The sequence below is a fragment of the Neolamprologus multifasciatus genome, chromosome 2 (genome assembly GCF_963576455.1).
Source record: "Neolamprologus multifasciatus chromosome 2, fNeoMul1.2, whole genome shotgun sequence".
NCBI lineage: Eukaryota > Metazoa > Chordata > Actinopteri > Cichliformes > Cichlidae > Neolamprologus > Neolamprologus multifasciatus.
Window position 1 is genome coordinate 27717966 of NC_140440.1, and position 25914 is coordinate 27743879.

Sequence of the window (25914 nt, forward strand, 5' to 3'; positions counted from 1 at the left end):
TTTGCGACTCAGGTAATGGAATCGCACATCATCCGACTCTTACGTCATACACAAGTCTGAGAAAAAATGCATGGCTTCTGGTGCTCGAGCACACCTGACTGTGATAAAAAACAACAAAGCCATTTCCAAATCTGACAAATGTTGTTTTGCAACAGTGAACACAGAAAAACTACAATTTGAAGCCAGTTTTGTGATGAGTATTAAAATAACGATAAAAGAAACCAGGCAGCCTTTATGATCTTTTTTTTTTAATGTGCGCACTTGACAACACAACATCCTCCTCACAGTGCATTAATTTTCCCTTTGGTTGGTTTATCACAAGCATGCAGTCTTTCTTTTACAACGGCAAGCCACACTGAACCGTTTGACCTAAAGACATAATTATATTATTTAAGGTTAAAATATAACATTCATGTGAAGCACTTCCTCAGTTTCAGAGGTTTAAAGTTGGCGTTATTGTCTGCAGTAGACAGAAGATATCAGATACCTCACTGTGTGTGATTACATCCTTATTAGCAAGGAGGGAAACAACCCGATCCACCCAAAAGGCACATTTCTGGAGAACTTAGCAGAGGGAAGATTGTAAGAAACAAAACTGTAGTGTACAAAAACAAATGACAGATGGCTTCTTCTCTGATTCCAAGACCTTTTGCTCCACAGCTCTTTTTGACATAAAAAAATAACTCACATCTTTTAAAAACTAAATAAAACTTGTTTCTTTTTTGAGTATAAAAGCAATTCGCTTCGATTCAGACCTCACATACTTTGACCTTTCCCAGGTTTCTGAAAACTCATTCATACTTTGAAATACATTCCTCAATCTGTAATGCGACTGGCTCTCGGTATTTATCCTATTCCTACAGTCCACTGGCAGCTTCTTCTCTCAGTGCTCGGAGAATGGAGATGGAGAGGTACGGAGGACAAAGATGGGAGCCCGCTGAGGCTCCCGGTGCTCCAGGAGTGAGGCAGGAGAGGGAGGGCGGTGGGTTGACTTGTGGAGGGAGGGACACAGCTTGACAGAGGAGAAAATGTCTTTGAGAAGCATGGAGCTGAATGGATGGACCGCAACACGGATTCTTTTGCTACAGATGGAGACAGAAAAGGAAAAATAAAAGTATTATCACTGTTGTTTGGCTCACTGAAACTGTACTACAACAATGCAGTGACTAACATTAATGCACATTTTTTGCATCCTTACTATAGGTTTCATTAGGAGGCTTCAGTAATCTCTCAGCTTGCTTGTTCCCAGCTCGAGCGGCTTGTTTGTAAAATGTAATAGCTGTCCTCAAGTTCTGTTGCACAACAAAGCCACTCTCATAGCAATTTCCCAAGAAGAGCTGAGCAGTGTCATCCTAAGAACAAAAGGAAACATGCAATTCAAGTAGGTAAACCTTCCAGGGCAAACTTTAAACGTACAGTCAGCAAAACCAGCCCTAAACGAATTGTAAAAACAGTAATTGATTATAATCTTTAACATAACTACACCAGAAAGTTGCAAAACATCTGTAACTGCAGATTTTTTTTAATTATCAAAAACCAGGAGACTGTTGGGATAATCTTTTCCTATCGGATATCCCAACAACCTCCAGCATGATCGACTCTAAAAAGGGAGGCGATCTCTGAGATAAAGCCATTGATTAAAGTCTAGAAACATCTAAAGGAAGCACTCACGCCACTCTCTGCTGCCATCTCCAGGTTCTGGATGGACTTACAACCATATTTCACTGTATCCTGGGCGTAGACGGAGGCCAGGCAGAGCTGAGCCTGAAGAGGAGAAATGGAAAGTTGATTTAATTCAATAAGGAAGCGCCAACATCGGCAAAAAACAAAAACAAAACAAAACAAAAACCCTGATACATGCTGATAGCAGTAAATGTGCTTGAATAACAATTAAGAGATGCTTAAAGATAGAAGTAAAAAAGACTCCAGGTGGAGTTTGAGCCAGTTGTTTGATGCTTTCAGCTTATTTAATTTTAAAAGGCAAAAATCTTGCAATGTAAGAAAAAAAAGGAATATTATCTCTCAGTGCTCAGATAATAGAGGTGGAGAGAGCCTGCAGAGGTATCAATATCAGCCTGTTAACAAATGCTTTACTTTCTCAGAGAAGTTTTGTTCCAGGGAAAAAAATATGAATGAAATTGTATTTACATTATCAGCTATTTGATTTCTACATTTTTCAAATGTACTTTTCCAAATGCAACATGCTGAATTCTTCTGTATTGAAAATGTTTTCAAGTTTGCTTGGTTTTTTTTTGTTCAAATTACACAATATAATATATAAATGTACTAGAGTTGCAATGGTTCTCTGGAAGAAACTGATCATGACTTCTACCTTGGTCAGCCCAGCTGCAGCAGCTTGTTCCAGAAGGTCGATGGCTGTGCTCAGCTCCTCTGGACTCTGGTGCCCTCTGCTGGTCAGGAGCAGCTTTGCACAGCGGTACTGAGCTTGTCTGTGGCCACTCGCGGCTGCCTGCCTATAATAGTGCAGAGCCTTAAAGAGAAATCACAGGAGATATTACAATAATGCAATTAGGAAATTAAATATCAGAAGTAAACAATTCATGCTTAATTTTATACATTTACATGGTCCACAAAAGCAAAACTGTTTGCTACAAGAGTGATGGCTGGGGTCTCACCTTCTCCTTGTTCTTGCTCACTCCTCTACCTTTCTCGTAGCACACCGCCACATTAAACTGGGCTTTGCTGTAGCCCTGCTGAGCTGCAGCGAGAAAACAGGTGAAAGCTTCCTGGTGGTTTTCCCTCTTGGCATTTTCTAGACCTGTTGTACACAAGGAGATATAGAACAGGACATAAGGGAACATACAGGAGGAAAAAAATAACCGTGCAAAGGCCATTTCATTTGATTCCAACAGCAGTATGTTAAGTTTATCTGATATATATGTTTTTTTTTAAGTGCACTGATAAATAGTGACCAATTATGTTGAGGACAACAGGAACGCAGACGTCTTCCACACGTCTGAGGTTCAGTGCTGCCGCTGCCAGCCTCTCTTCATCAGACAACATTTCCTGGAAACGTTAAAGAGGATAAAAACACAATAATAAAGATAAGACAAAAGCTCAAGTCTGTTTTTTTGAAAGTACAAAAAAACCCTTTCTTTAAAGTTGACAAACTAAATGATGAAGACTCACCTCATCACTGGTGTCGGGTTTCTCTGCCTTGTCTTGGCTGGCATCATCCTGCAGCGGACAGGAAGCTGACAGGAGTTCATCCTCTACAGGTCAAGGAGGAAATACTTGTTGATTTTTCTATTTCATAAAATATAAACTAATAAAATGTTTTTTTTAAAAGATACTTTTAAGCAATCTTTAAACTATGACAAGCACAGAACCAACCTGGTATAAGTGCATCCTGGATCAGGAGTTCCTTCTGGTGGTCAGAGATGGCAGTCAGATGGTCCTGTGTGCTGCTGCTGTCACTGTCACTGCTCTGAGTAGGGGACTGATCTTGGTTCTGTCTCTCTAGCACCCCCTGCAGACACAGCACATTCCTTCCTCTGGGCAGGACATCATGTCTTGATACTGCGCAAAAAGAGCGAAAGCAACAAAATAGCCAGGACACAAGTTAAAAGATAGAAGTGGGGTTTTTTTGTGGAAACGGTTACATGTCCACTGTATGAAACTATTTTGCCAAAGGATCTGCCTCGTACATCTACTCCACAGCTACAACAATGCAGAAGAACTCACAGATCTCTAGTAGGATGTGATAGCCACACTTGTGTAGAGTGGAAGGGGCTGACAGGGCTCCGGGGCTTGGACTGGGCTCTGTGCTTGAGGAGAACTGGGAGTGGATCCTCCTGCAGAGCTGCATGAAGAGAACTGCTGCTGCACCCTGCAGACAAACAAATGAGAACATCTGATGTAGTGCACACTCGCCTGGAACGGCCAACCAAGTGTGACAGAGGTTTCTATTTCAGCTAAAACTCATGAGTAATCGGTCCATGTGAATAAAACATGAAGATTTCAGAGACAGTGGACATACGTATTATGATAAAAGCATAGTGCAGCTATTGTTTTGCTGCAGCAACATGAGAGCAAAATGTCCTCTGGGGTAAACAGCTGGGTCTGACCTGCTGGCCCACTGATGTCTGCCATTGCTGTAGCTTAAAAAGCAGTTACAAAGTGAAACCGCTGAGCTGCGCTAAAGGAGTCAGAACACACTGAGTGCTGATACGGTGGATTTCAGCAGTGTGTGCAGCAAACTGTGCAGCTCCGGTGTTGATGATGTTGATGTTTAGCAGTCATTTTAGTGGCTTTTGTCTTCAGGAATGTTACCATCTGAATATATTAAATCAACAGCAGCCCTCACATGTGTCCTGACAACTTTTTTATTAGAACATGAAGGTAATTCCTGATAAAGTTAACGACACAGAAAAAGTGATGCAGGACATGCTAAGAAATATGTTTGGTTACATGTTTGTATTTTAAATGCAACAACACATGACTTACCCATCCCACAGCATCCAGAGCCGTGTAACGCGGAAACTCAGCATACTTGGACTGAAAGGTCCTCTCCTTCCTCCTCCTCTCTCCATCCTCCTCTTCCTGAGATCTGCAATAAACAAAGCAGAGAGTAATGAGAAAAAGAAGATTTGCACAGGATTCTGTGAGGCAGTCTGGTCAAAATATAAGCACACCCTTTCAACAGCCGGTACAACCACCTTTAGCAGCCGTAACTTGCATTGTTTTCTGTATGACTTTATCAGTCTCTCACATCTTTGTGGAGGAATTATGGCCCACCCTTCTTCCTCCTACTTCTACAGCTCACTGCATGTATTTATGCACAACTCTCTCACCACATCTCACCACAGAAGCAGTTAAGGGTTTTTTTGTACAAAATCCTGTGAAAACTTTCTTTTCCAAATGTCTGTATTTCCAGTCTACTGTATTCAGGCACTGCAGGAATTCTGTTTTTAACGCAGGTGGCTTTGTTTCTGTTTCCTTGACTTGCACTGTTCATACACCTACACACACAAAGCAGATGCTTCTGGATGATGCAACCAGCTGAAAGGACAGCAGCAAGGGCAAAATAGGTTCAAAGTGGGGCTAAAGAAACAGGAAAGGACAGCATTGAGGGCAGAGTCTGAGGTTTTACCCTATTTCAAAGGTTCTTTTTCGTCACCTGATGATACTGCCTGCATTTTGAGGGCAATAAAGTTTGGACATCAAAGGGAGATGCTCAAAGCTCGCCTTGTAAAGTGAACAGGTAAAAGAAGAAAGGGGCGTGGAGAGGAGGAGTACCTGTTGTCAGGGGAGTGTCGAGAGGTGGAGAGGACAGCTGAGCTGTTGATGACCTCGTCCTCCACATGGTGGTTTTGGGACAGTCGCAGGGTGCTGTTGCCATGATATCGATGCAGAACTGAGCAGAAAGTTAGACAATGTAATTAGGAGACAGTCTCCTCAGAACTACAAAGCATTCTCTGTAACTTACTTATCACAGCCTAATTACTTCAGTTGTTTATAAGCATTGAGAGACAGAGATTTTGCACCGCAGCTGGACCGCTATGCACTGAAACCACAATAACAACGCATTTCTAAAGAACTGACATTGCCTTTAATAATTATTCTGAAACCTTTTTCTGAAGATCTAGATCCGATAATGAGCTAATTTTGGAAAATTAAAGCAAACTAAGACGTGGGCAGTGCAATCCAGACGGGAATCCAGATGTGTTGGCGTGTGGCACACACGACAGGTAGTGTTGGTGTATGTGAACTCTGAGTAAGTCTCCATAGCATTGACAATAAATAGATTAGCAAGTTTTGCAACAGGAGCTAACCCTAGCTTTAGCTCCGTACAACAGATTAGTAACTTCAATAACCTCAGTTTTCTGTTAATAAACGCGTGGTAAACTCTGAAATGTTGATAATAATTGACTTCAGTGTAGAAAGAGAGAAGAAGAAAAAGGGGCGTTCTCGACTTTTCTCTCACCTCTTCCAACAAAACCGTGGAGCCTCCACATGGTTTGTCTCTAACGGCTCCTTTAAATGAAAGGTTATGTCCGCACCGGCCTGTTTAAGTTATCCGGGGTCCGTACGGCTCCATACCGTTAACGGATTTCTTCCAGCACTGGTGGTAAATAAAAACCTGTCACGAGTTACGCCGCAAAAAAAAACCCGACCCGGAAGTGGAGGGTGGCGGGGTTTACGCAATCGATGCATCTGCAGTTGCATCTTCACAGCACCCACTTGCGGTGTATGAGGGTATCACACTTTCACACGCTTAGGTTTCTGTAAATTTGAGAAGTTAATTGTCATGTGATATTTTATTTCATTTTGTAAAGAGAAAAACAATATATATATATTTTGTGTTCATGAACTCAGTCACCCACAGTTTTTTGTATTGCAGGAACTGTGCACTGATATTATTATCATTTTTATTATTACTGAACATCTCCTAGGTTCTACATGACGACTGCAGATTTGTATGAGGCCATATTATTGTTCTTCTCTTACACCATGTGAATATACTGGATTTTTTATGCATTGCTGCTCTATGTGTCTTAGTATGGACCATCTCTTTATTTCTCTTGTCGTTCCACAAACAACCAGCACTTTTTTTCTGGGGATACATGAAGAAACAATTGAATTACATTAACTGATTTTAATGCCAAGGCAAAATTATTACTTAAAGAAATGCAAATCTGTGATCACTGAAAATGATCTTCTTTTGCTCTTAACAGATGTTTATAAAGGTTTATCATTTATCGATACTAGTTACTGTTGTTTCTATGTTATAATCATTTTTGTTTCGTCTTGATATGTCATGACTTTAAAGTCTAACTATGGTCAAGATCTGCAAGTGAGCTGTGGCTAGAAGTCCTGTGTACAGTGCAATGCTTGATGGTATATTATAGCAATCTTAATAGATCCTCACTGAATACAATGAAAAACATGTTTTGACATTGTGGGTAAGCAAAGAAGGCTCAGACTACAAGCAGTAATTTGAACAGAACTAGATCTGTTCTGCTTTATTTAGCTTTAGATTTCCAGCCATCAGTGAGTAAATGAGTTAATCATTTACCACAACTTTAATTAAAACGCCTCCAATGAGTTGTGAAGTTAACTGACAGACCAGAGAGGACAAGGGGGGAGCACATGTACACTAGGAGATCAAAACACAACCAACAACAAAAACTCAATTGAAAGACACCCTCCATCATGTCACGGTTCTTGGTAAAGTTTTCTTTAATCTTACAGGTTCAGTGGCAACAAGACTTTGTAGAAAGACTATTATCTTTGCAGCAAACTGGCAAAAGTGTGAGCTATATTTCATATTGCATCCACAGCAACACACTGCTTGACTTTTAAATAAGAGGGCACACGTTGCGATATTGACTGAATAAATGAGCGAATGCATGTGATACAGTCCATGCTTCACAAGTTATTAGTTTAATATTGCAGCAGGGCTTAAACATTTTTTAAATAATTCTAAAATTTACATGTTTTTTAAAGAGTCTGCTCATTAGGAAAGCAAAAACTGACTTTTTAATGAAGTCCCTGCCTAACTGATAGTATCTGATTAAGGATTAACTGCACTATGGGCCTTTTTTATATTATTATTATTTTTGCATCTGTAGCACTTCTCTCACACACATCAGCACTCGTAAGACCTGGTTAAGATTTCCAAGGATCAGAATGCCCTCTTGGTAAGGTGGTCTCATGAATAAGGAGAATAGAATGCTCCTGATCTGAATCATTGATGAATTGAGGGGCTGATCTAAGCATCATCCAGAGCTCATCCTCATCAGTCACTCTGCAGGAGCGTTTGGCCTTCTCTACCCTCCATGTTGATCAAACGGTGACGCACACCCCTGTGCTTTACTGGAAACCCACATCCTTCCCGTCAGATGGGTCTAAACAAGGGGCGGGAGGTAAGAGGTCTGCAATTGTAAAGACAGATTAAACTTTGAATAACTCACTCCCTGACCAGTTGCCATGGAGTCATCACGTCTTTCATTTACGATCCTCCTCAGGCAAATAAGTCTAGCCTGAAGTAGTTTGTAACGTTAGCAAGAGCGCTGCACAGCCAGATAGTGTTTGCTGCTTCGCCTGGGGCCAGATTTGTCTTGGCAATATGGAAAAACATCAGGGTGAGCTGGAAGCACAGTCCCACAAGTGCTGACTAATTGAACAGTTTGTTTTTGCTCATAATACAATCTGCACTTCAGCTCTCAAATGTGAGACATTTAAAGCAGTGAGGGGACTTAATAATAAGTGCTAAACAAATTCAGAAATCTCATTTGCTCTTTTATTTTGTCCATTTTAAACAGTTTATGACAGCAGAAACTTGCTTCACCACTGTTATCTGATAGCTACATTTATTTTTAGAGATTCATGCTTTGTGTTACAGCAGTCCTAAGTATTTTTGGTGGTTCAAAGACTAATCAGAATCTGACTTGTATGAGTAGCTATTAAACGAAATACAGCACTGTCTAAAGGTTTTGAGCCACTCCCTCATTTCTTCATATTTTGCTTCCAGTGAGCCAGATTTCATTTTTTTCCAGGTGTTAGAAGGTCTTTCAAAGTTATTCTTTGAACATTGGCTGCTTTTCCTTCATTTTCTGCCTGATCCCACTTGTTAAGCCACTTAACACAGACCTTTGACTCATCCACGAAAAAGGTACCTAACCAAAAAAATGAACAAAGATTGTTTCTTTACTTAACAGACAGATTAGCAAGGAAGCTTTTTTAAACTGTATCTTTAGGTTTGTCACAAAATCCCATAATTTGTTCCCATATCTTTAGGTTAATCTTTGATAAAGATCAAAGATAATACCATTTGACAAGCTTAAATCAGTAATTTTACACCAGCAAGGTGATTCCCAGAGAGCTGTTAATTAAAATTTGGCCATATTTCAGCATGCTGTGCAATATGTCTTCAAAAGAAATTAGGGAAACAGTATCTGAAGGAAAATAGGACAAAATCCAACAAAAACCCGATACAGGATCTGAGAGATGCATATGAAGTAGTTACAAATGTGTTACCTGGAACAGTAAATGACACTACTGATACTAACGATGTGATCATACTTTGATACAGTATATATATGTTTTCATATTTTACAGTATTCTGTTGGTAGAGTTGCAGATAGTAGGACTTTTTCTAGTACAGACAGGAATTGAAAGCTTTCTTTGAAAAACCGCTGCATTACACCCCTTTGATCGCTTTCACCCCAACCTCTGGAATCTGAAGCCCTCTGTGTCTCATTTAGAGGACGGGGAGGGAGTGCAGACATGATCTGAGGTGGCTGGATGACCTGTTTATTTTGTTAGCTGTGTGCGTTGATGTGAAGCTGGATGTCAGGATGTGCGCGTGTGTGTGTCTGTGTGAGAGAGTTTTGTGTCCTGACTTATCATTGGACCTTGACTATCAATCCAGATAATCTGTGGACACTGAAGTGAGGATTACTGAGGATTTGTTCTGAGAAAAGTGAGCCTTACTTGAAGTTGTATTGTCTTAGCCTTTCTGCAGTCACTACGATAGAGCAGACACTGTGTGCCGGTGCAAAGAAGCTACTTTTATCCATCTGTGCAATGAAAGCCAAAGAGACAAGTCCTTCAAGGCTCCTAAAGCTTGAATGGGCAGATAAAGAGTTTTGTGTACCAAACTAAGTGAAGGGGGTGGGGGATGTTTAAAAAAAAAAAAGACACAGGGGGTGTTTCTTGCCCCTCTCTCCCTTTTTTCTGCCCCTGTTGGTCTCCTTGGTCACACACATGCACACATACTCCTCGGAAACACACACATGCATACACACACACACACACAAAACCACTGACAAGGGCTCAGTCCTGCTATGGCCACCACTACCACAGAGGAAAGCTCTCCAGTCCCGACCACTATAGCACCCCAGCAGCCTGACTTGGAAGACAGCCTAAAACCCAACTCAGAGGCAGATGCTGACCTGGGTGAGACCCAGTGTGACAGAGAGGAAAAAGAAGATGAGGAACATGAAGAAGTGGGAAGAAGCTGTGATTCGGAGCAGGAGAATACAAAAGGGAAGAGTTTGGACCCAGAGTGGGTGGAGGAGAGGTTCCGGATTGATAGGAAGAAGCTGGAGACCATGTTGTATGGTGAGTTAAATGGGATTATCAATTTTTATGAATGGAACTGTCAGTGCTATGTGCCTGAACTTCAGGGCTTTCTTATCGACTTCATTCTCACAGTCTGCCTTGAACTCTACAACATCTGAATTTTGTGTTATTTTGAAACCTATCCTATCCTGTGCTCCTCATTGACCTTGTTATCTACCTGATCCCAAGCGCCTCTGGGGGCCTCCAGCCGCCTGTGCCCTTGTTGTCGCCATCAGTAAACGCCGTCCACTAAACCCCTGTTGCTGCATCATTGTGATTTATGACCTGCAATTGCTTATGCATTCGCAGGTCCTTTTGGCTATTATCATTCCCGTCTGTGAAGCAAAGGTAACTGCCGCTGTTAGTTATGGCTGCTTGGCGGGTTTATGACAAATGCCTCCCCTGTGTCGCCGGGGAAACTCTTTCTGACAGCGTGCCGCCGCTGTAGACACAAGCTGATGTTTGCGCTTGATGGGAAAGTGCTTCAGCTCTGATAACTGCGGCTTGGTTTTTAATGCGCGCGCAGCTGGGACTTCTGCTTTTACTGCAGTCTCAATCAGGCAGTAAACATCCCATCTCAACCCTTTAGGTAATAATCTGTCACACCGCATTCAGGCCTTCACACTTCACACCCCCCTCCCTCCCCTTGGTTTTGTACTTCAATTTTTTTTTCTTTTTGTTTGGGTAAAGTGGGAGGTATTTGCGTCAGCAAATGCCATTGATGTGATTAGTTGTCTCCAGGCTAATTTGTGGCTGCCTTTCCTAAACACCACCTTTTGCTCCACCCCATAGTGTTTTCTTCTCATTCCTCAGCTCTGGCCAGCGTAACCCGTAGTGATAAAAGGAGGGGGTTGAAGGCGTTCCTGGGGCTCCCCCTGAACCCTGTAAATGTCACCATGGAGCAATGGCCTTTTAAACTTGTTTATGTTCCCAGCAACCTCTTGTTCCACTTTCTTGACAAATTTCAGCCAAGTCAACATTGAAATCCAGACTTTGTGTTCAAATGCGTCATATTGAACATTGCGCGGCGACCAGTACAACCTGACAAATCTCTCTGCTGGGTTTTATTAGGGGTTTATTTCATCTTTATCTGATCGTTTTTACATTTGCCTACTTCTTCTTTCAGCTCCAAAGCATGAGGGTGTCGAGACGGGACAGGAGTTTTTTGAGAGAGTAAGTGGCTCTACACACATTCAAACACTTTATTCATAAACCAAACAACTAATAATATTTGGCCATTTTCCTTTGTAAAAACCACTGACAGTCTAATCACTAGTGTTTTAAAGCCTCGTGGTGAAATTTATCTTAGACCAGTGAAAACATCCCTGCTGCAGTTTTATTACTTGTTGGATGCTCTTCATTCAGTGATTACAGATTTTATGGTGGTGATAATTGGAGGTGGAGGCAGCTTTGTATCCTAAGATCTGCTGTGTTCTCATTGTATCTGTTACGATCTTTCCTGCATAGAGTGACAGCAGCTTCTTTGTTTCTCACGCTCTTCTGTTGTCCGTGCTTTCACAGGTAATGAGAGAAACTAACACTCAGGTGAAATGGCCATCCAAACTGAAGATAGGAGCCAAATCAAAGAAAGGTGGCAAATTCTTCATGTTCCGTTCACACCAAAATCAGTGCTCTTTGTTTTGTGTTTTTCCCACAGCTTTGTGTGTGTGTGTGTGTGTGTGTGTGTGTGTGTGTGTGTGTGTGTGTGTGTGTTAACAGAGATTTATCATTTTCCATCTATTGTTTCCACCTAGATCCACACGTGAAGGTGGAAGGGAAGAGAGCTAATGTCCTGGAAGCCAAAAGGAAGATACTAGAAGTGTTGGAAACCAGGGTGAGGTTGCTGGTGCCTTAAATTTACAATGTCAAGAATTCATAGAGTAATGTAAGCTTTTAATAAAAGTCATTTTATGTTTTTTTTATGTTAAGGCCAGTATTGAACTGAAATCTGCTCAAATAACCAGTGTTTACATAAAACCAGGTAAACAAGGTGACTCTAAAAATGGACGTGGCCTATACGGAGCATTCTCATGTGATTGGAAAAGGCGGAGGGAATATCAAAAAAGTGATGGAGGTCACATCCTGTCATATTCATTTCCCTGACTCCAACCGTCACAATGCTACTGGAGAGAAAAGCAACCAGGTAGGTGGCATTTTAATTCCACTAACTGCTGCCACTATGACAGGAAACTGAAAACCAATTCGTTTACATGTTATTTATTACCAGGTCTCCATCGCTGGGCCCGTAGAAGGCGTAGAGGAAGCCAGGAGGAGGATAAGAGTGAGTTGTCAATGTGTAATTTGAGCAAACTGCACAGAATAGATTTTTATTTGTCTCAACACTCAATATTTTCACTCCTGTCAGACGGAAAGATCAATAGAGTGATTAAGAGGATGGCTGACACAAAAAGGACAGGTATATCTGTCAATGCACTGCCTGTCTTGTCTCTGTCTTTGTTTCTCTCCCACCTCTTCATTATCCCTCCCTTCTGTGTCTCCTTCTCATCGAACCCTTACCCTTCTTATCCCAGGACCTCCAGCCGCTATCCTTGACCTTTGACCTGCCAGTGAGTGTTGTGCCCCAGGCTCTGCCAGATCCAGGTTCACCACTTATCCAGCAGGTAGTACAGACTCTTGGGGTCAGTGTGAGCTTCAGGGCCATGCCACCCCAGCCTCAAGCCCAGCCGCCCTTTTATGGAAGCTGCTGCACCGTCTGGGGTCTGCAGGGCAATGCAGATGTTGTAAAGGTTAGCGTTAAAGATTAAGGAGACTACTGGGTAATGAGGTTTAAGTATCATGTCGTGACTATATATACCATCACCTCACAGCAGGCGACCTGCATCTTGATGGACCTCCTGCTGGGAGCAGAGGTTGCAGGCGGTATTGTCAGCAGCCAGCTGGACGTCACCTCCCAGCAGCACCTATTCCTGCTGGGACAGAATGGCGCTCACTTCCTGAGCGTTATGCACCAGACCCAGACCCAGATCATCCTACCGGACCTCAGCGCCCCTCAGAGTCCTCCCTCGCTGCTCATTCAGGGCAGCCCTGATGGGGTTTGTCTGGCTCGGCAGCAGCTCATGGTACAGCGGGGCTGTTTATTTTGTGTGCCCATAACTGCTAAAAAAACAATGCTGAGAAAACTTTGCTGCTTTTAATGGTTGATACTTTTACAATCTGTGTGATGTTTGCATATTTGTGTACACAATAGGACTGTCTGCCTATGTGTTTGATGTTTGACATGCGTGAAGATGGGGAGGCCGATCCCTGCAAGCTGGCTCAGATGATGCGAAACCTTGGAGTCTTCATTAGCGTCAAGCCCAAAGTAAAACAGACCAGCAAGGTACATTTTACCTCGTGGCTCTGATGCTTATTGTTTGAGACACAAATGAAAAAAAAATGCTAATTTGATTGGGCTTTGTATTGATAAAAACTTGCCCTGAAATATTTCTTTGATTTTGAATGCAAAATATTCTCCCCTGTAGTTTTCTGCTGAGTTGAGTACTGATCTAAAAATCTGTATTGGTTTATAATTGTCAGTCAGTTGTGGTGAAAGGTCTGGAAAGGAATATTTCCTGCCTCTATGAGGCCCGCCGTCTGCTCCTGGGGCTGGATTCCTCTGAGACTGTTAAGATAGCTGAAATGACCCCTGGCTCTCTGCTACCTGGCAGTGGGCTGACCAATTACTGGCTCAATATGTTGCTACAGCAGCTTCGCCTGTCTGAACAGGGTGAGAGCATTAACACATGTGATTTGTTTTTGCAATCACAATAATTCTTTCTTAAATTGTTCTGCTTCATACTGATTCATTCATAATACCCTTCTTCTTGCTGATCAGGCCCCGTGCCTGTTCCTGCTACAGAGATGCCGAACGGTACAAAGCCACGCCCCTCACCTCCACCAGGCCTCACCTCTCCCACTGACGAGGGTAGGGCAGGGCCGAAGGGAACAGATGGTCGACCTCTGGAGAAGGTGTTTCACTGTTAATGTTCAAAATGACAAAACACAATGTGAAATTCTTCTGAAAATTCTCAATTCTCTTTTTACAGATTCTGGAAAATGAGGACCAGTTTGGTCAGCATGAGAGCTCTGAGGGTGTGGCGATGTCATCGTCTGAGACGTGTGACGCTTTGAAGAGCAGCATCAGCAGGATCGGACTGAATGGTCGGAGGGGGAGCCTTCAGGGTCCTGAAATTGCCAAGGTTTTCAGCCAGGGCAGGCGCCATTCAACAGGGCAGGTGTTAACATACAGGTGAGCGTTTAGCAGGTAAACACACCTACTCTCTGATGACTCTTCATAATCTTTAGTCTTAACTTCTGAAAAATTCTTTTGTTGTTGTTTATACTTGCTTTACTTTGGTTTCTGTTTGATTTGATATAAATCAGCTCTACAGAGCGTGCAGTTTTAATAATGCAGCTCACATTTAACACACTCTATATTTAAACCGCACGATGACACTTTGAAATCCTCCCGTAGAACTGCTGCAGCCAGGTGAAAGACAGAGTTAATAAGAACTCAAAGATTGCACAGAGCCATCACAGTTTCACCTAACCTTGCTTTACCATCTGTGTGTGTGCGTGTGTGTGTGTGTGTGTGTGTGTGCGCGCGCGTGTTCCTCCTGACTGTGCCAGATTGCTGAACGCAGACACTGAGGGGGGGAGGAGTGAGCGGAGGAACAGCCTGAGGAGAGATGTGACTCTGGCTCAAAATGTTCGCGCTGACTCATTCAAGGCCGAGGTGAGAAAAACAGGAGCTGCAGGTTTCTTCCTTGCTTGTTTCTTCACGAAGTTATGCACGGAGTCTGTGGCAGACATTTTGGTCACGGATGATGCTCAGTGGACAGATAATCACATCTCTGTAGGACAGTGGATGAGCGAACGCTGAAAATGTCACGTTAAACTGAAAACGGGAAGATCATTTTCTTTGTCACGGTCTATAATCTATTGATTTGCAGTTTGATTTTGAAAATTGGGTTCTCTCTTTGTTTGTCTCCCCTCTTATTTTTCTCCCATCTCACATACGCAAAGGTTATGCAAAGAAGGATTAACAAGTTTACTGCCACGGCAGCAGGATGTGTTTTCTTATGCAAGTGTTTGTTCCTGCTGTAAATTAGGTTCCCGCTATCCTCCCATCTCTCAGTAACCAAAGAAAAAAAAAATTCAATTTCATGCATTATTTACCTACTCCATTTCCTGTTTGTACTTTGTAGGATTATGACTATGAAAAGAAGAAACTGCTGGCAACCAGAGGTTAGTCCTCCTAAATGTTTAATATTTCTTCCTGTCTTGCTGCGGTTTCAGAAATGTTCTGCAACAATGATTAGCACTGCTAAGCAAGCATTCCTTCTTTTTTATTGATTCACAGCTGCTGTTCTGCAGATAGTTGCACGAAAATAGATTTTGGTGAAGTATATTGTTGTTTTGCTCATCAGCACACTTTTTTGTTTTGTTTTCGGAGCTGAACGGGAGCAGGAATAATTTCGTTTTGCTGGTAACAATCACATGTTTTGCTCACATCATTGCTGGAAAAATACTTAATGTCAGTGGATTAAGCCAGATGAAGTAGGCTTTTAAGTTTATTCAAGCATGCTATAGGGGAAACACATTAATATCCCAAGCAGAAGTAGGGATTTGATAAAGGGGTCCCATTTCCGCAGTGCTCACTGCCAAGACAACTGATGAAGGGGGCCTGTTTATGGGCTGCAGTGTGCCAAAGTTATAATAGAGTAGCACTGGCACTCCCACTTAATTCACCAGGGGTAGGTACACAATGCAGACAACCCGCGCACACATGCATCCAGGAATGGTGCGTGCGCTCTCATACACGTAGCATCCCTCACGCAGAATGAGAGATACTGAAGAGATTTGCAGCCAAATGGTACCAAATTCCCTCAGTGTTCCTTTATGGGATTATGAATTAGCAGTTTGAATGGGCCATCTGCCTCACAGCCATTAAGACACCCGTATGCCAGGATATGAATGGGACATTTACGCCACAAATACACACAAAGACACCCGATAGAAAACCTACCAGTAATAATCCTGTTGATATTGCACTCTTTATGGAGTACTGTTGCAGTTTTTATCACACATTCACACATGGAAGAGGCCCAGGGTCACTTGTTTGTCGATTGAGTGCGTATGCCAGTCTAAGTCTTAGCGCTCAGAGTTTTATTAAGTATGCCACATGCTGGCAAGAGAAGTAACACTGTTCGTGATTCATTATTTAACACATGAACCCAGCCCGCTCACATCAGAGTACCAAAGAAGACGTGGAAAACCTGCAAAGCATTTTTATGATAGACAGTCTGCGGATATGAGTATTGATGCTTGCTGCAAAATCCATTTATGTGAATTTAAAGCTGTAAAGCTTTCTGAAAGTGTTTCCTTATTCACTTCTTTTGCCACAGCACTACTACAGTCAGACTTTCCGCATTGAACATGCAACGTGCTGCATTTATATGAAAGCTGGCAATCAGATTTCAGACAACATCACAGACGGTAATGCTTTTGATACCAGTTGGTCCCAAAGTCACATTTTCTAACTCCGTGTTTATGTGTATTTATGTTAGCCATGCAGAGGAAGCCTATAGTCACAGAGGTCCGCACGCCCACAGACACGTGGAGTGGCCTTGGCTTCTCCAAGTCTATGCCAGCCGAGGCTGTAAAAGAGCTTCGCAACATCAGCAGACGCAACTACAAACCCTACCTGAGCACCGGTAATAACCAGCAACAGGTACAGATGAGCCTACTGCTTACTTAAAAGCTGAAAAAATGGTCTCACAGATTAACATTTTGAGTTTTCGTTCAAAGTTATAGGTAGAGTTCATGATTTATAGGTACAGCTACTTTTGTTGGATTGAATTCAGTTGAAGCTTTTACTGCAGTGCAGTGAAACAAGCGCTGCCACGGTGGCCCTCTAACACAGTCTCATTTATTGGTTTTGCCCCCTAACAGTCTCGAGCATTTATCTCACTGTGTGGTAAGCACTGCCAATTTGTACGCTCAATTACCTGGCGTCTGATACCATCGGTGTGGTCAACACAGGCACTCTTTGGCAACCTGTTTACCTGAGCAGGTTCAGCTCATCTCCCCTGCTCTTTTAAAGCCTTTTGAATAGCTGCTCTCTGACTGCCCACTGGCCATTGATGTAGAAGAAGACTCACTTAGGATAATGAAAGCAAGAGGCAGTTCTCCAATGAGTTCAATTTTCCTCTGAGACCCAGGCAACTGGGAGGAAGCATTTGCTATGCCCGCTGCATTGATAGATTCGAGTGAAGGACTTTTACTGTCACAGATCAGCCCACAGTGGCAAATAAGCTGGTTTAGAGACACGCTAAATGGATGTGGCTAAATCCTTGGATCTACAGGCATTAGAAAGTTTATGGCCACTTGCAGCTATTTGTCTCTGGGACAGAGACAGGGGAGAGATGACAGTAGGGCATGGTGGCAAAATGACACGATGATGCTATTGTGCAAAACGCTGTCAGAAGAAAGCAACATTAGCCTGTATAAGGGGACTTATTATAGATCCCCATATTTTCAGTTTGGATACAAGAACAGCAGTAACATCCACCTGGTTTTCAAACCTGTCAGACAAAGTGTCAGAGCAATACAAGAAAAATACAAGAGCCAGTAAAAGATAAATAAGGAATATCTTTAACCTTGCATCATGCAAAGTTAATAGAGTCCAAGAGCAAAAATAGGTCCACTTTAATGCTGTTACTATCTCCTTCTAGTGTTGGGCTGCTCAGACAGGAAAGGTGTCTAATGGAAGCGACTCTGAGAACTGGAGGGACAGACGTGGATCCGCATCTTCATCCCAGCCCATCTCTTCCTCTTTGTCCTCATCCTCATCTTCCCCATCCTCACCTCTGACTACTTTCTCCTCATCATCCTCTTTTCCTGCATTTGCCTCCTCAATGAACCGCAGTAGAAGCGACAAGCCCTGTAAGTCTGACCTCTGTGCACTCAGCTAAACAGAGATCACCTGCTCCCTGCTGCGTGTAACCTTTTCCTCTAAACTTTGACCTCTGGTGTTCAGCGGAGAGCTTTGCGAGCAATGGCAGCAGCTACTTCGAAAGTGTGTGCTCACAGAGGAGGGGGTCGACCTGCAGTCAGCGGAGCCCCAGCCCCCACTTGACAGATGACCTGCCCGAGCTGCTCGGCCAGCTGGGCCTGCTCAAATACATCGATGTGTTTGAACAGCAAGAGGTAAACTCACACAGAGAGTCGCACTTGATCATTTTGTGAAATCGCTTTTTTTTTTTTTTCATTCAGCTTGGAAACACAAGCTAAAAGAGTTAATGCATTATAAATGAGCATCATGATGCAACTTCGGTCTGCACTCCTCTAGATTGACTATCAGACATTCCTCACTCTGTCTGACGAAGATCTGAAGGAAGTGGGTGTATCTACCTTTGGAGCAAGGCGCAAGATGTTATTAGCAATCTCAGGTGAATCTCTGAAGCCTCAGCCGGGATTTATGCCGTGTCCACTTCTCTCTCTGTTTTGGCAGTATGCTGTGCTCCTCTCCTCTTGTAAAATTGATTATTTTTCCTCTGATACAGAACTGAACAAAAGCAAGAGGAGGCTCTCAGATACACCTGCTGTGAAGCCTGGCTACCTGGAAGGTGGTGCTAGTGGTAGACTTCCACGAATCATGGATGTGGAAGCTGCAGCTCAGAGTAACCGCTGGTGAGGGAAGACGCCAAATATGTGGAGATATTCTAATGGGAAAATATACAACAATGATGATGCCAGTACAAAAGTCTTACTAGCTCATTTACTACAAAGGGAGAGGTGCGAGATTATCCTGAGAAACTACAAAAATTATGTAAAACATTTAAACAGGGTGCCTTTCTTCTACAGCGTAACCCAAAGTTTTTTTTATATAATAATTCAAAACAAGGAGGCTTTCCATCCGAAACTCAGTTATGACAAGAAACGAACTACACAAAGCCCACAGGAACAGGAGAAAATGTTGATTTTTTTTTGTAATAAAGTGCCTTTCTTATGCAAACTCTATATTTTGACCATATTAACCACAATCTTTATGCAACTGTAAGATTTACCCAAGAAAAAAAACATGTCATAGTGATGATAATTAAAAGGTTGCTGTAAAAGACTGTTTTCTTTTATGAGAGTGAAAAAATAGCGAATGATATATTTTCAAAAAAAGCAACACGTCTATGGCCGGACTCAGTTATGTGTTCAACGCCTTAAATTGATAACCTCCTATGTCATCAGTGGAAATGTGTGATGCAAGTAAAAACTGGGAGCAAACCACAAGAGGGCACTAGTGTCACACACAGTCTTCTTTTTACAAATTCACGTCACATTTGTGCTGCATGGAAAATAATGCAATTTGTTTCAAAGTGACAGCAGCATCACAGCTCCTGCTGGACAAGGTGGGGTTTGGTTTTGAATTATACAGGGCCTAGTATCAGATAAGAAAAATGATTTAGAAACCATAAATACATTTATTTGTTTGAGGGTAATATGAAACTCCTATTATAGTGGTTTGCATGCGTCTTCTGACTTCTCGACAAAGAGTTTCAATTCGTTTTATCACTACTCCCTGGAATGAAGCCAGTACAGCCGCTTTTTAGTACCTGTTAATATTATTTGCAGAAGGCTGCATGCAGCAAAATACGTGCCATCAGGGAGAGGGCGTTGACAGATATGTGCAAATTTGGAATAGCAGTGCTGGTTATCGCATGGAATTGAATGGGCCAAGATAGCTCCACTGGAGGGCATGAAGGGGTCTGATCTGTCTCGAGGCTCGACAAGCTGGTTGGTACAGTGGCAGCCAAGCATGAAAGAGAGCGTGAGTGCGAGTGGTGGGCTGTGACAGATTAGGGGGAGATGATCCCTACTTATTACAATGTGTCTGCCAATTACATAGGCAGGCTTTAGACTGGTGATCCTCAAATCTGGTCCTCGGGCTCTGGAGGGCTGCTGAATTTCTGTCCTGTCAGGTAGTTATTTGCAGTCCCCTGGGGTTGTGAGCGTAAATTGGTCCTTGATCACACAGCTAGAATGAAAACAACCTGGAAAAAAAATGAGCAGTGCTCTCATTCCTGAGGACTTTGGAGATCCACTTTGACTTTTAACATGTAAAGTGGCAATCTTGACTTATGGCCCAGTTAAATATGTAAAATGAAGGTATGAGTGACTCCAATCGCAGCTTTCCCACTTTAGAGAAGTCTGGTTTAGTACTGGACTTAGCTTGTCGATATTAATAACTTGTAGTATACGCTGCAGCTTTTAAATGGAAGCCCACGGATTTAACTGACGTGTATGTAGGGAACCTGATACCAACAAACAATCGAATTATTTCAGTATGAATGCATTCAAACATCACCACATCTTCATAAGCATCTCATCAATGAAACTACATGCATGGCGCTACATACAATGAGCTTCCTGTCATATTTTCCCCAGTGGGAAACTCCAAAACTGTGCAAATGACCTTTAAAAACTACCAGTCTTTATTGTTACCAACACATACATGGCAAAAGATGGTGACTTATTAACCTGTGCTCGAGCCATGATGACAGCCTTACCTGTTTTCTTCACAGCTATTAGATAAAGACAGAATGTAGGAATGCATCTGTGCCGCACTAGTGAGTTTCATAAAGTGGAGCAAATCCACATGTAGGACATTGTCTCCAAATGTGGGATGAGGGAAGAAAAATGCCGTGTAGTCCTACATAAATGATGACCCCTTGTCACTGTGGATCAGTCACATGGCTATTTACTGAATACATCTTGTGAATGTATGTATAAGGGAAGCAGTTTTGGAAAATATGCTTTGTTACATTTTTGCCAAGTGTTAAATAACAATCTTTCAACTTCAATGTGAATCTCCATGCAAGCATCTTAATAAAAATTCACTAACAGAAAAACTACATGAAGAAACAAAGTATAGGTATAACATAAGGTTTTATGTGTTGGACAAGATCCTGACTAAAAGAAATTCCTTTTTTTGCTTTAACACTTTAACTCCACCCAGGAGCTCGATTTCCATACGATAACTGCAGCCAACTGCATAAAGCCCCACTTGTGGCCATCACCAGTCTCTATGGAGACGCTGGGTGGATACGAGGATCCACCCAACATGAAAAGTCATTTGGGGATAATAAAGAAGCAGCCAATAGAGAAACGAAACAGAGCAGTGAAGTGCCCTGAGGATAGAATGCAACCAAGCTTTCCCTTTTCTGAGATGAGGACAGAGCTCACTACAAGAGGAGTGAGTTTCAGTGGGAAAGCAGAAGAAAACAGAAACAATAATGAGACAGCTTGTGAGTGGCTGAATGTGAGCCGTGGTGTGCAGTACACCACGTTAGCTGAAGTTCCTAAAAAACCTTCCGTGTGTTCAAAACATCCATCATAATCCTGAACCCAGTGATACTTTGTCTGATTACTCCTTTTAGTAAAAGGGCATCTGCACGAGTTGGAGTTCTGCTGCAGGTGGCTGGACGAACCCATGCTGTGACAAAAATTTCATAACAAAGATGCAAAAAGACAACGCACTAGACCGAGATGTCTTCAAGCAAAAGCACAGAGTGAGAGGAAAGATGAGGAAAACAAGCCGATTTCACCTTAATTCTGAATAAACAAACCCTTCACGTGTATGTCCTCCTTAAACATCACTCTGAATAACAGAAATTGAACACTTTATGTGACGGCTCTAAAAAGGAAGAGATGTTTTGCTGAAACTGCAAGGTCTTTCTCCTGAAGATAGACAAGCATGGCCTTGGTGCCACAGATGCTTAAGTAGATGCATTCCTACTTATGACTATATTTAAAGGTTACCTTGGAGACCTTATCAAGGAGAGGAATCTGAGCAAAATGTATTTTTGTTTTCTTTATGATTTGATAGACGGTGTTATCACTAATTATCATTAAGGATCCAGTGAAAGGAATAGCTGAGAGCCATATAGCACTGCAACTGGGAATATAGGCGGATACAGTAGAGACACAAGAAGCAGACAGACATTTTCTTTCCAACGTTTCTCATGTAGCCTGATGACAGCAGAAGACGCACGAGCCAGGGTCCCAGAATTATACACCCTCCACAGCTTCCAGCATAATTTGATGCACATAGTTAAGCCCATTGTCTATTCTGTGTGACAGCGAGTGCTGTGAACTGCTGAATAGGCTTTTTCAAGCCAGAAGATTCAGTTGTCCTTTTAGCTTCTGATTGTTGGTACAATGTGTTTTCAAAGTGCTGCGCAGGTCGTTTCAAGCCAGTGGGGTCAGCTGTCCCATTAGCCACTGATATTACAAAAACACTCATTAAGCTTTTATGTTCTTATGGGCACCGCTAGCTTTGTGATTCTCCTCTCTCAAAGGCAAGTTATAAGAGTATTTTCTGAAGCTACCATTTATGTCTGCTTCTAACAGGGACGACGCTTTCTCAAGGTTGGAAAAGGTCAGTATTGATGGAGGGCTTTGATTGTAATACTGCAGCAAAATCCGGGCTTCGGAAAAAAATAAAAGCAAAAAATCTTATGCAAATGTGTTTGCGGTTTCAAAGAGAGGCAAGAGATGTGTTTTTATTCATCACTTTTTTTTTATCACGATTTTGTGAAATAAGATGAAACACATGACGTCCTGCCTAAAAAGTTTCATCACGGGGGAACAAGAGACACATGGACGCAGACCTGTAAGGTTCAAAAGACACCCAAAGTGCCACTTTACTTAAATTCTCAAAGTTACAAATAAAAGTTCACGTAGTTGACATGGTGAAGACTTCAATTTCAAATCACTGAACATATCCAACGCTTTGACGCACAACTGAGCCTCTTCTTCTGCATGACTTTGTGTGTCCTCCCAGCTCAGGAGCAGCTTAGTGTCCATGCGCAGTCAAAAATCCTCAGCAGCCCTATTGACCAATTAGTAGAAGAATAGCTGGCTGAGAACCAACCGATTTGGACTGTAGGTTTTGCAGTTTGCTTTTCTTAACTGCTATCACACTTTGCAATGCAACTTCCTACCTCCTGAGATTGGGAGAAGAACCAAAAAGACACTAGACAGCATCAACATAGCAACAAAGTATTGTAGCAGCCAAATAGGCATCACTTTCTGTTTGAGATGCATAGAGCTAGACCTGGCCAGGTAAATCTCTCTTTTATAGAAACACGATGAGAAACATGCAACAACAACGACAATACATCATTAATCTCATTGTTTCCTGGGCTTCCTGGAACATTCAAGATCAACAAATATTTTACAATCCTCCTTAAAACAACAGAGAGAGAGTGAAAGAGAGAGGGAGAAGGAGCATCTCAGAGCCTTAAACTGTGGCAGCAATTTGCAGAAACATCATTGAACACCAGAAGGAGCCCGACGGTGGAACACACAATATGAAAATGAGCCGCTGATGGAGCAACAGGGAAGGTAGTCCATAGCCTGGCCTCCCTTAAGGAAACATATTTACATCCAATACATCAGCTAACATATCTGGGCTCATAGACTGACCAGAGATTCTGACATGGACATACAGTGATAGGAGAAAGGGAGAACGACTGAAAGAAGATGGAACGAGTGACAGAGATAATAGAGTCCCTGTTAGAAGGTGTTTACGATCACAGGTTTGGGGGAACGTGGAGGCAGAAAGTGGACAGCTGGAGCAGAATTCTAAAAGGGGCTTGACAGTTGTTGAAATCTAATAGTCTCTCTATTTTCTGTCTGAGGACAGAGTGAAACGCTTGAAAATGAAGAGGTCAGATGAGGTTCACTGAAGAGAGAGATTTGGATGAGGGACAGAGATTGCAGTAGCAGGTTGAGGGGCCAGGAGATGGACTGCTGCCAAGGTAACTGGAGGAAGAGACATTGGAATGGCTTTAGATCTGTGCTGAGTTAACGGAGTTTCCTGGTCAGCTGATGGCAAAGGAAAATGGAGCGGAGCTACCAAACGTAGCCGATTTCGTCATCCTTGTCCTCTTCCTCGTCCTCGTCGTCCTCGATGGTCCCTCGGGGATGGATGCGGCCCCGTCTCTTCTTCTGCCGGCTCCGACCGGTCTGTGATGGCTCCTCTTCTTGATCGTCGAGGAGTATGACCGCACCGCCGCTGCCAAAATCCCCCGATGTCTCCTGATCCTCATCTGTAGAGAGAAAAAAACATAATAAAGAGATTACACAGATATCCCCAGATTAACATTAAATATGACATATTAATGATTTCCCAGATTATAAATTCTTTGCCAGTGGGCTCCCTGAAACTTGAAAGCCTACTGGAAGTAACCCTTCCAGCACTTTTCTGAACTGACAGGTTTCTGTCATATTAAAGGCCTGCTTATATGACAAAATTAGTGGGTTTGCTTTGGCAGTTAGCAAGGGTGGTCTACGCTTCTGCAGCTACCTTTGAAAAAACCCGGAAACTATGCTAATAGTCATCAAACCACATCTTTATTGATATATACAGAGGTGTCAAGACTTTCATTAGAGGGCACAGGAGGTCATGATGCAAAACAAAACAATCAGTATAACACTTCACCCCCAAATACCTTTAAAACTAATTCCACTCTCATTAGCTCCAGCCTTATTTTGTTTTGCACTAATTGCTAATGTTAGCAATTAGTGCAAAACAATAGCTAATTGCTAATATTAGCAATTAGCCTGGGTGTAAACTCTTGAAATAGGGCACAGAATCAGAGTAGGCCATCATGAGCTAACTCTTTGCCTAACCAATACATTCTTTTCAGGGGAGTAAATAATGTACTAGAAAAAATAAATGAAAAAACAACAACTTTTGCTTTCTGTTAATTTACCCAACAAACAACATGCGGCTACAGGGAGCTGATTATACTGGATGGTTTTAGTGGTGTTTGGTTAATGGCAGACTAATGCTGAATCCAGTGGAGCTACAGTGTGAACAGGAGTCATTATCAGCTTCTGCCTCAAGCATTTTTTGAAGCTCGAACTTCAAATTAGTCTGTGTTCAAAACAGCCTATTTACACCTGGGTACAACTGCGCTGTGGTTGAGTGGCACTTACGCTGTTAAAATCAGTTTGGTGTCCTTGTGTTCAGGCTATTGAGTGGAGAGCTGCTGCATTGCTACCTGTTTGTTCAACGCAGGCCAGAATGGGAGAACTCCAGGCAACCCCTGCCTCAGGCCACTCAGCCAGAGTTAGATGAGCTTGTTAGGACTGGTGTTGTCTACGCGTGTGCATGTGTGCATGGAGGCTGGACGGTCATCAATACTGGAACCTGCATTTACTGGTTTTCGACTAGACTGGCATCCGTGCGAGGTGCAATCTGCCAGTGAGTTGGCTGTTTGATTGGTAATCAGTATGTCTGCCTGGATTCTTTCCTCCTAATTATTGTTCTTTTTTCCACAGTGCAATTGATTTGTAGCAAAGTGCTTTTATTGGCTTTTTGACCATTTCATTTGAATTTCCATGGCTGACTTGTTAGCTATCACTATAACATGTCAAAAAACTTAATCTTGTATATTCTTTGTCAAAATATAATGCAGTAGGCAGTAGTTTATTTGTTTATTCTCCCCTGTGAGGTACGCCTCAGCACTGCTTCAAATTCATATTCATAACAGATCTTTTGACATTGCTCCCTGCTGACAAGTGTGACAAATCTTCTGTCTTGACTTGCAAGATGCTGGTGTTTTATCAGAGGTACACGAGCAGGATATCAGAGGCAGATAGAATCAGGCATATTAGAAACAGCTGAATTGGCTCCAGAGGCATGCCTAATGTTATCTATTTCCTAAATGATAACTGATCCGTAGATACCGGTACAGATAGAGACACACGGGGAGAATTACTGAACAAAGAAAGAGAACAAAGTTGCAGCTGCAGTGC

The 25914-nt window shown here is 42.4% G+C and overlaps 3 protein-coding genes across 6 annotated transcripts in view; 1 reads left to right on the forward strand and 2 right to left on the reverse strand.

Annotated features, from left to right (window-relative positions):
* Positions 1–237: 237 nt before the first annotated feature.
* Positions 238–6148, reverse strand: dele1 (DAP3 binding cell death enhancer 1). Its single transcript, XM_085133916.1, has 12 exons — positions 5948–6148; positions 5260–5377; positions 4468–4570; positions 3706–3850; positions 3355–3540; positions 3151–3233; positions 2934–3027; positions 2637–2779; positions 2333–2491; positions 1672–1764; positions 1199–1352; positions 238–1082 (listed from the first exon to the last, which is right to left on the reverse strand). Exons 1-12 carry the CDS (start codon positions 5976–5978, stop codon positions 847–849), a joined length of 1545 nt encoding a protein of 514 aa, XP_084990042.1. The 5' UTR covers positions 5979–6148; the 3' UTR covers positions 238–846.
* A 2128-nt stretch (positions 6149–8276) lies between these two features.
* Positions 8277–19033, forward strand: bicc2 (bicaudal C homolog 2). Of its 2 annotated transcripts, XM_085133824.1 has the most exons (19): positions 8283–10089; positions 11216–11262; positions 11611–11680; positions 11844–11923; positions 12071–12232; positions 12317–12370; positions 12621–12836; positions 12918–13169; positions 13298–13429; positions 13627–13816; positions 13925–14058; positions 14136–14338; positions 14719–14824; positions 15297–15336; positions 16659–16822; positions 17826–18036; positions 18131–18300; positions 18443–18542; positions 18657–19033. In XM_085133824.1, the coding sequence occupies exons 1-19, from the start codon at positions 9813–9815 to the stop codon at positions 18785–18787; spliced, it is 2739 nt and encodes a 912-aa protein (XP_084989950.1). In that variant the 5' UTR covers positions 8283–9812; the 3' UTR covers positions 18788–19033. The 2 variants fall into 2 exon arrangements, with proteins under 2 accessions (XP_084989942.1, XP_084989950.1); XM_085133816.1 differs by having other exon boundaries at positions 8277–10089; positions 18443–19033.
* A 3727-nt stretch (positions 19034–22760) lies between these two features.
* The window catches only part of spock1 (SPARC (osteonectin), cwcv and kazal like domains proteoglycan 1), a 106790-nt gene continuing 103636 nt past the window's right edge, over positions 22761–25914 (reverse strand). For all 3 annotated transcript variants that reach the window (XM_085133943.1, XM_085133933.1, XM_085133929.1), the window contains one exon: positions 22761–24200. In XM_085133943.1, coding sequence (XP_084990069.1) covers positions 24004–24200 — 197 coding nt within the window. In that variant the 3' untranslated portion in view covers positions 22761–24003. The remainder of the gene's footprint in view (positions 24201–25914) is intronic.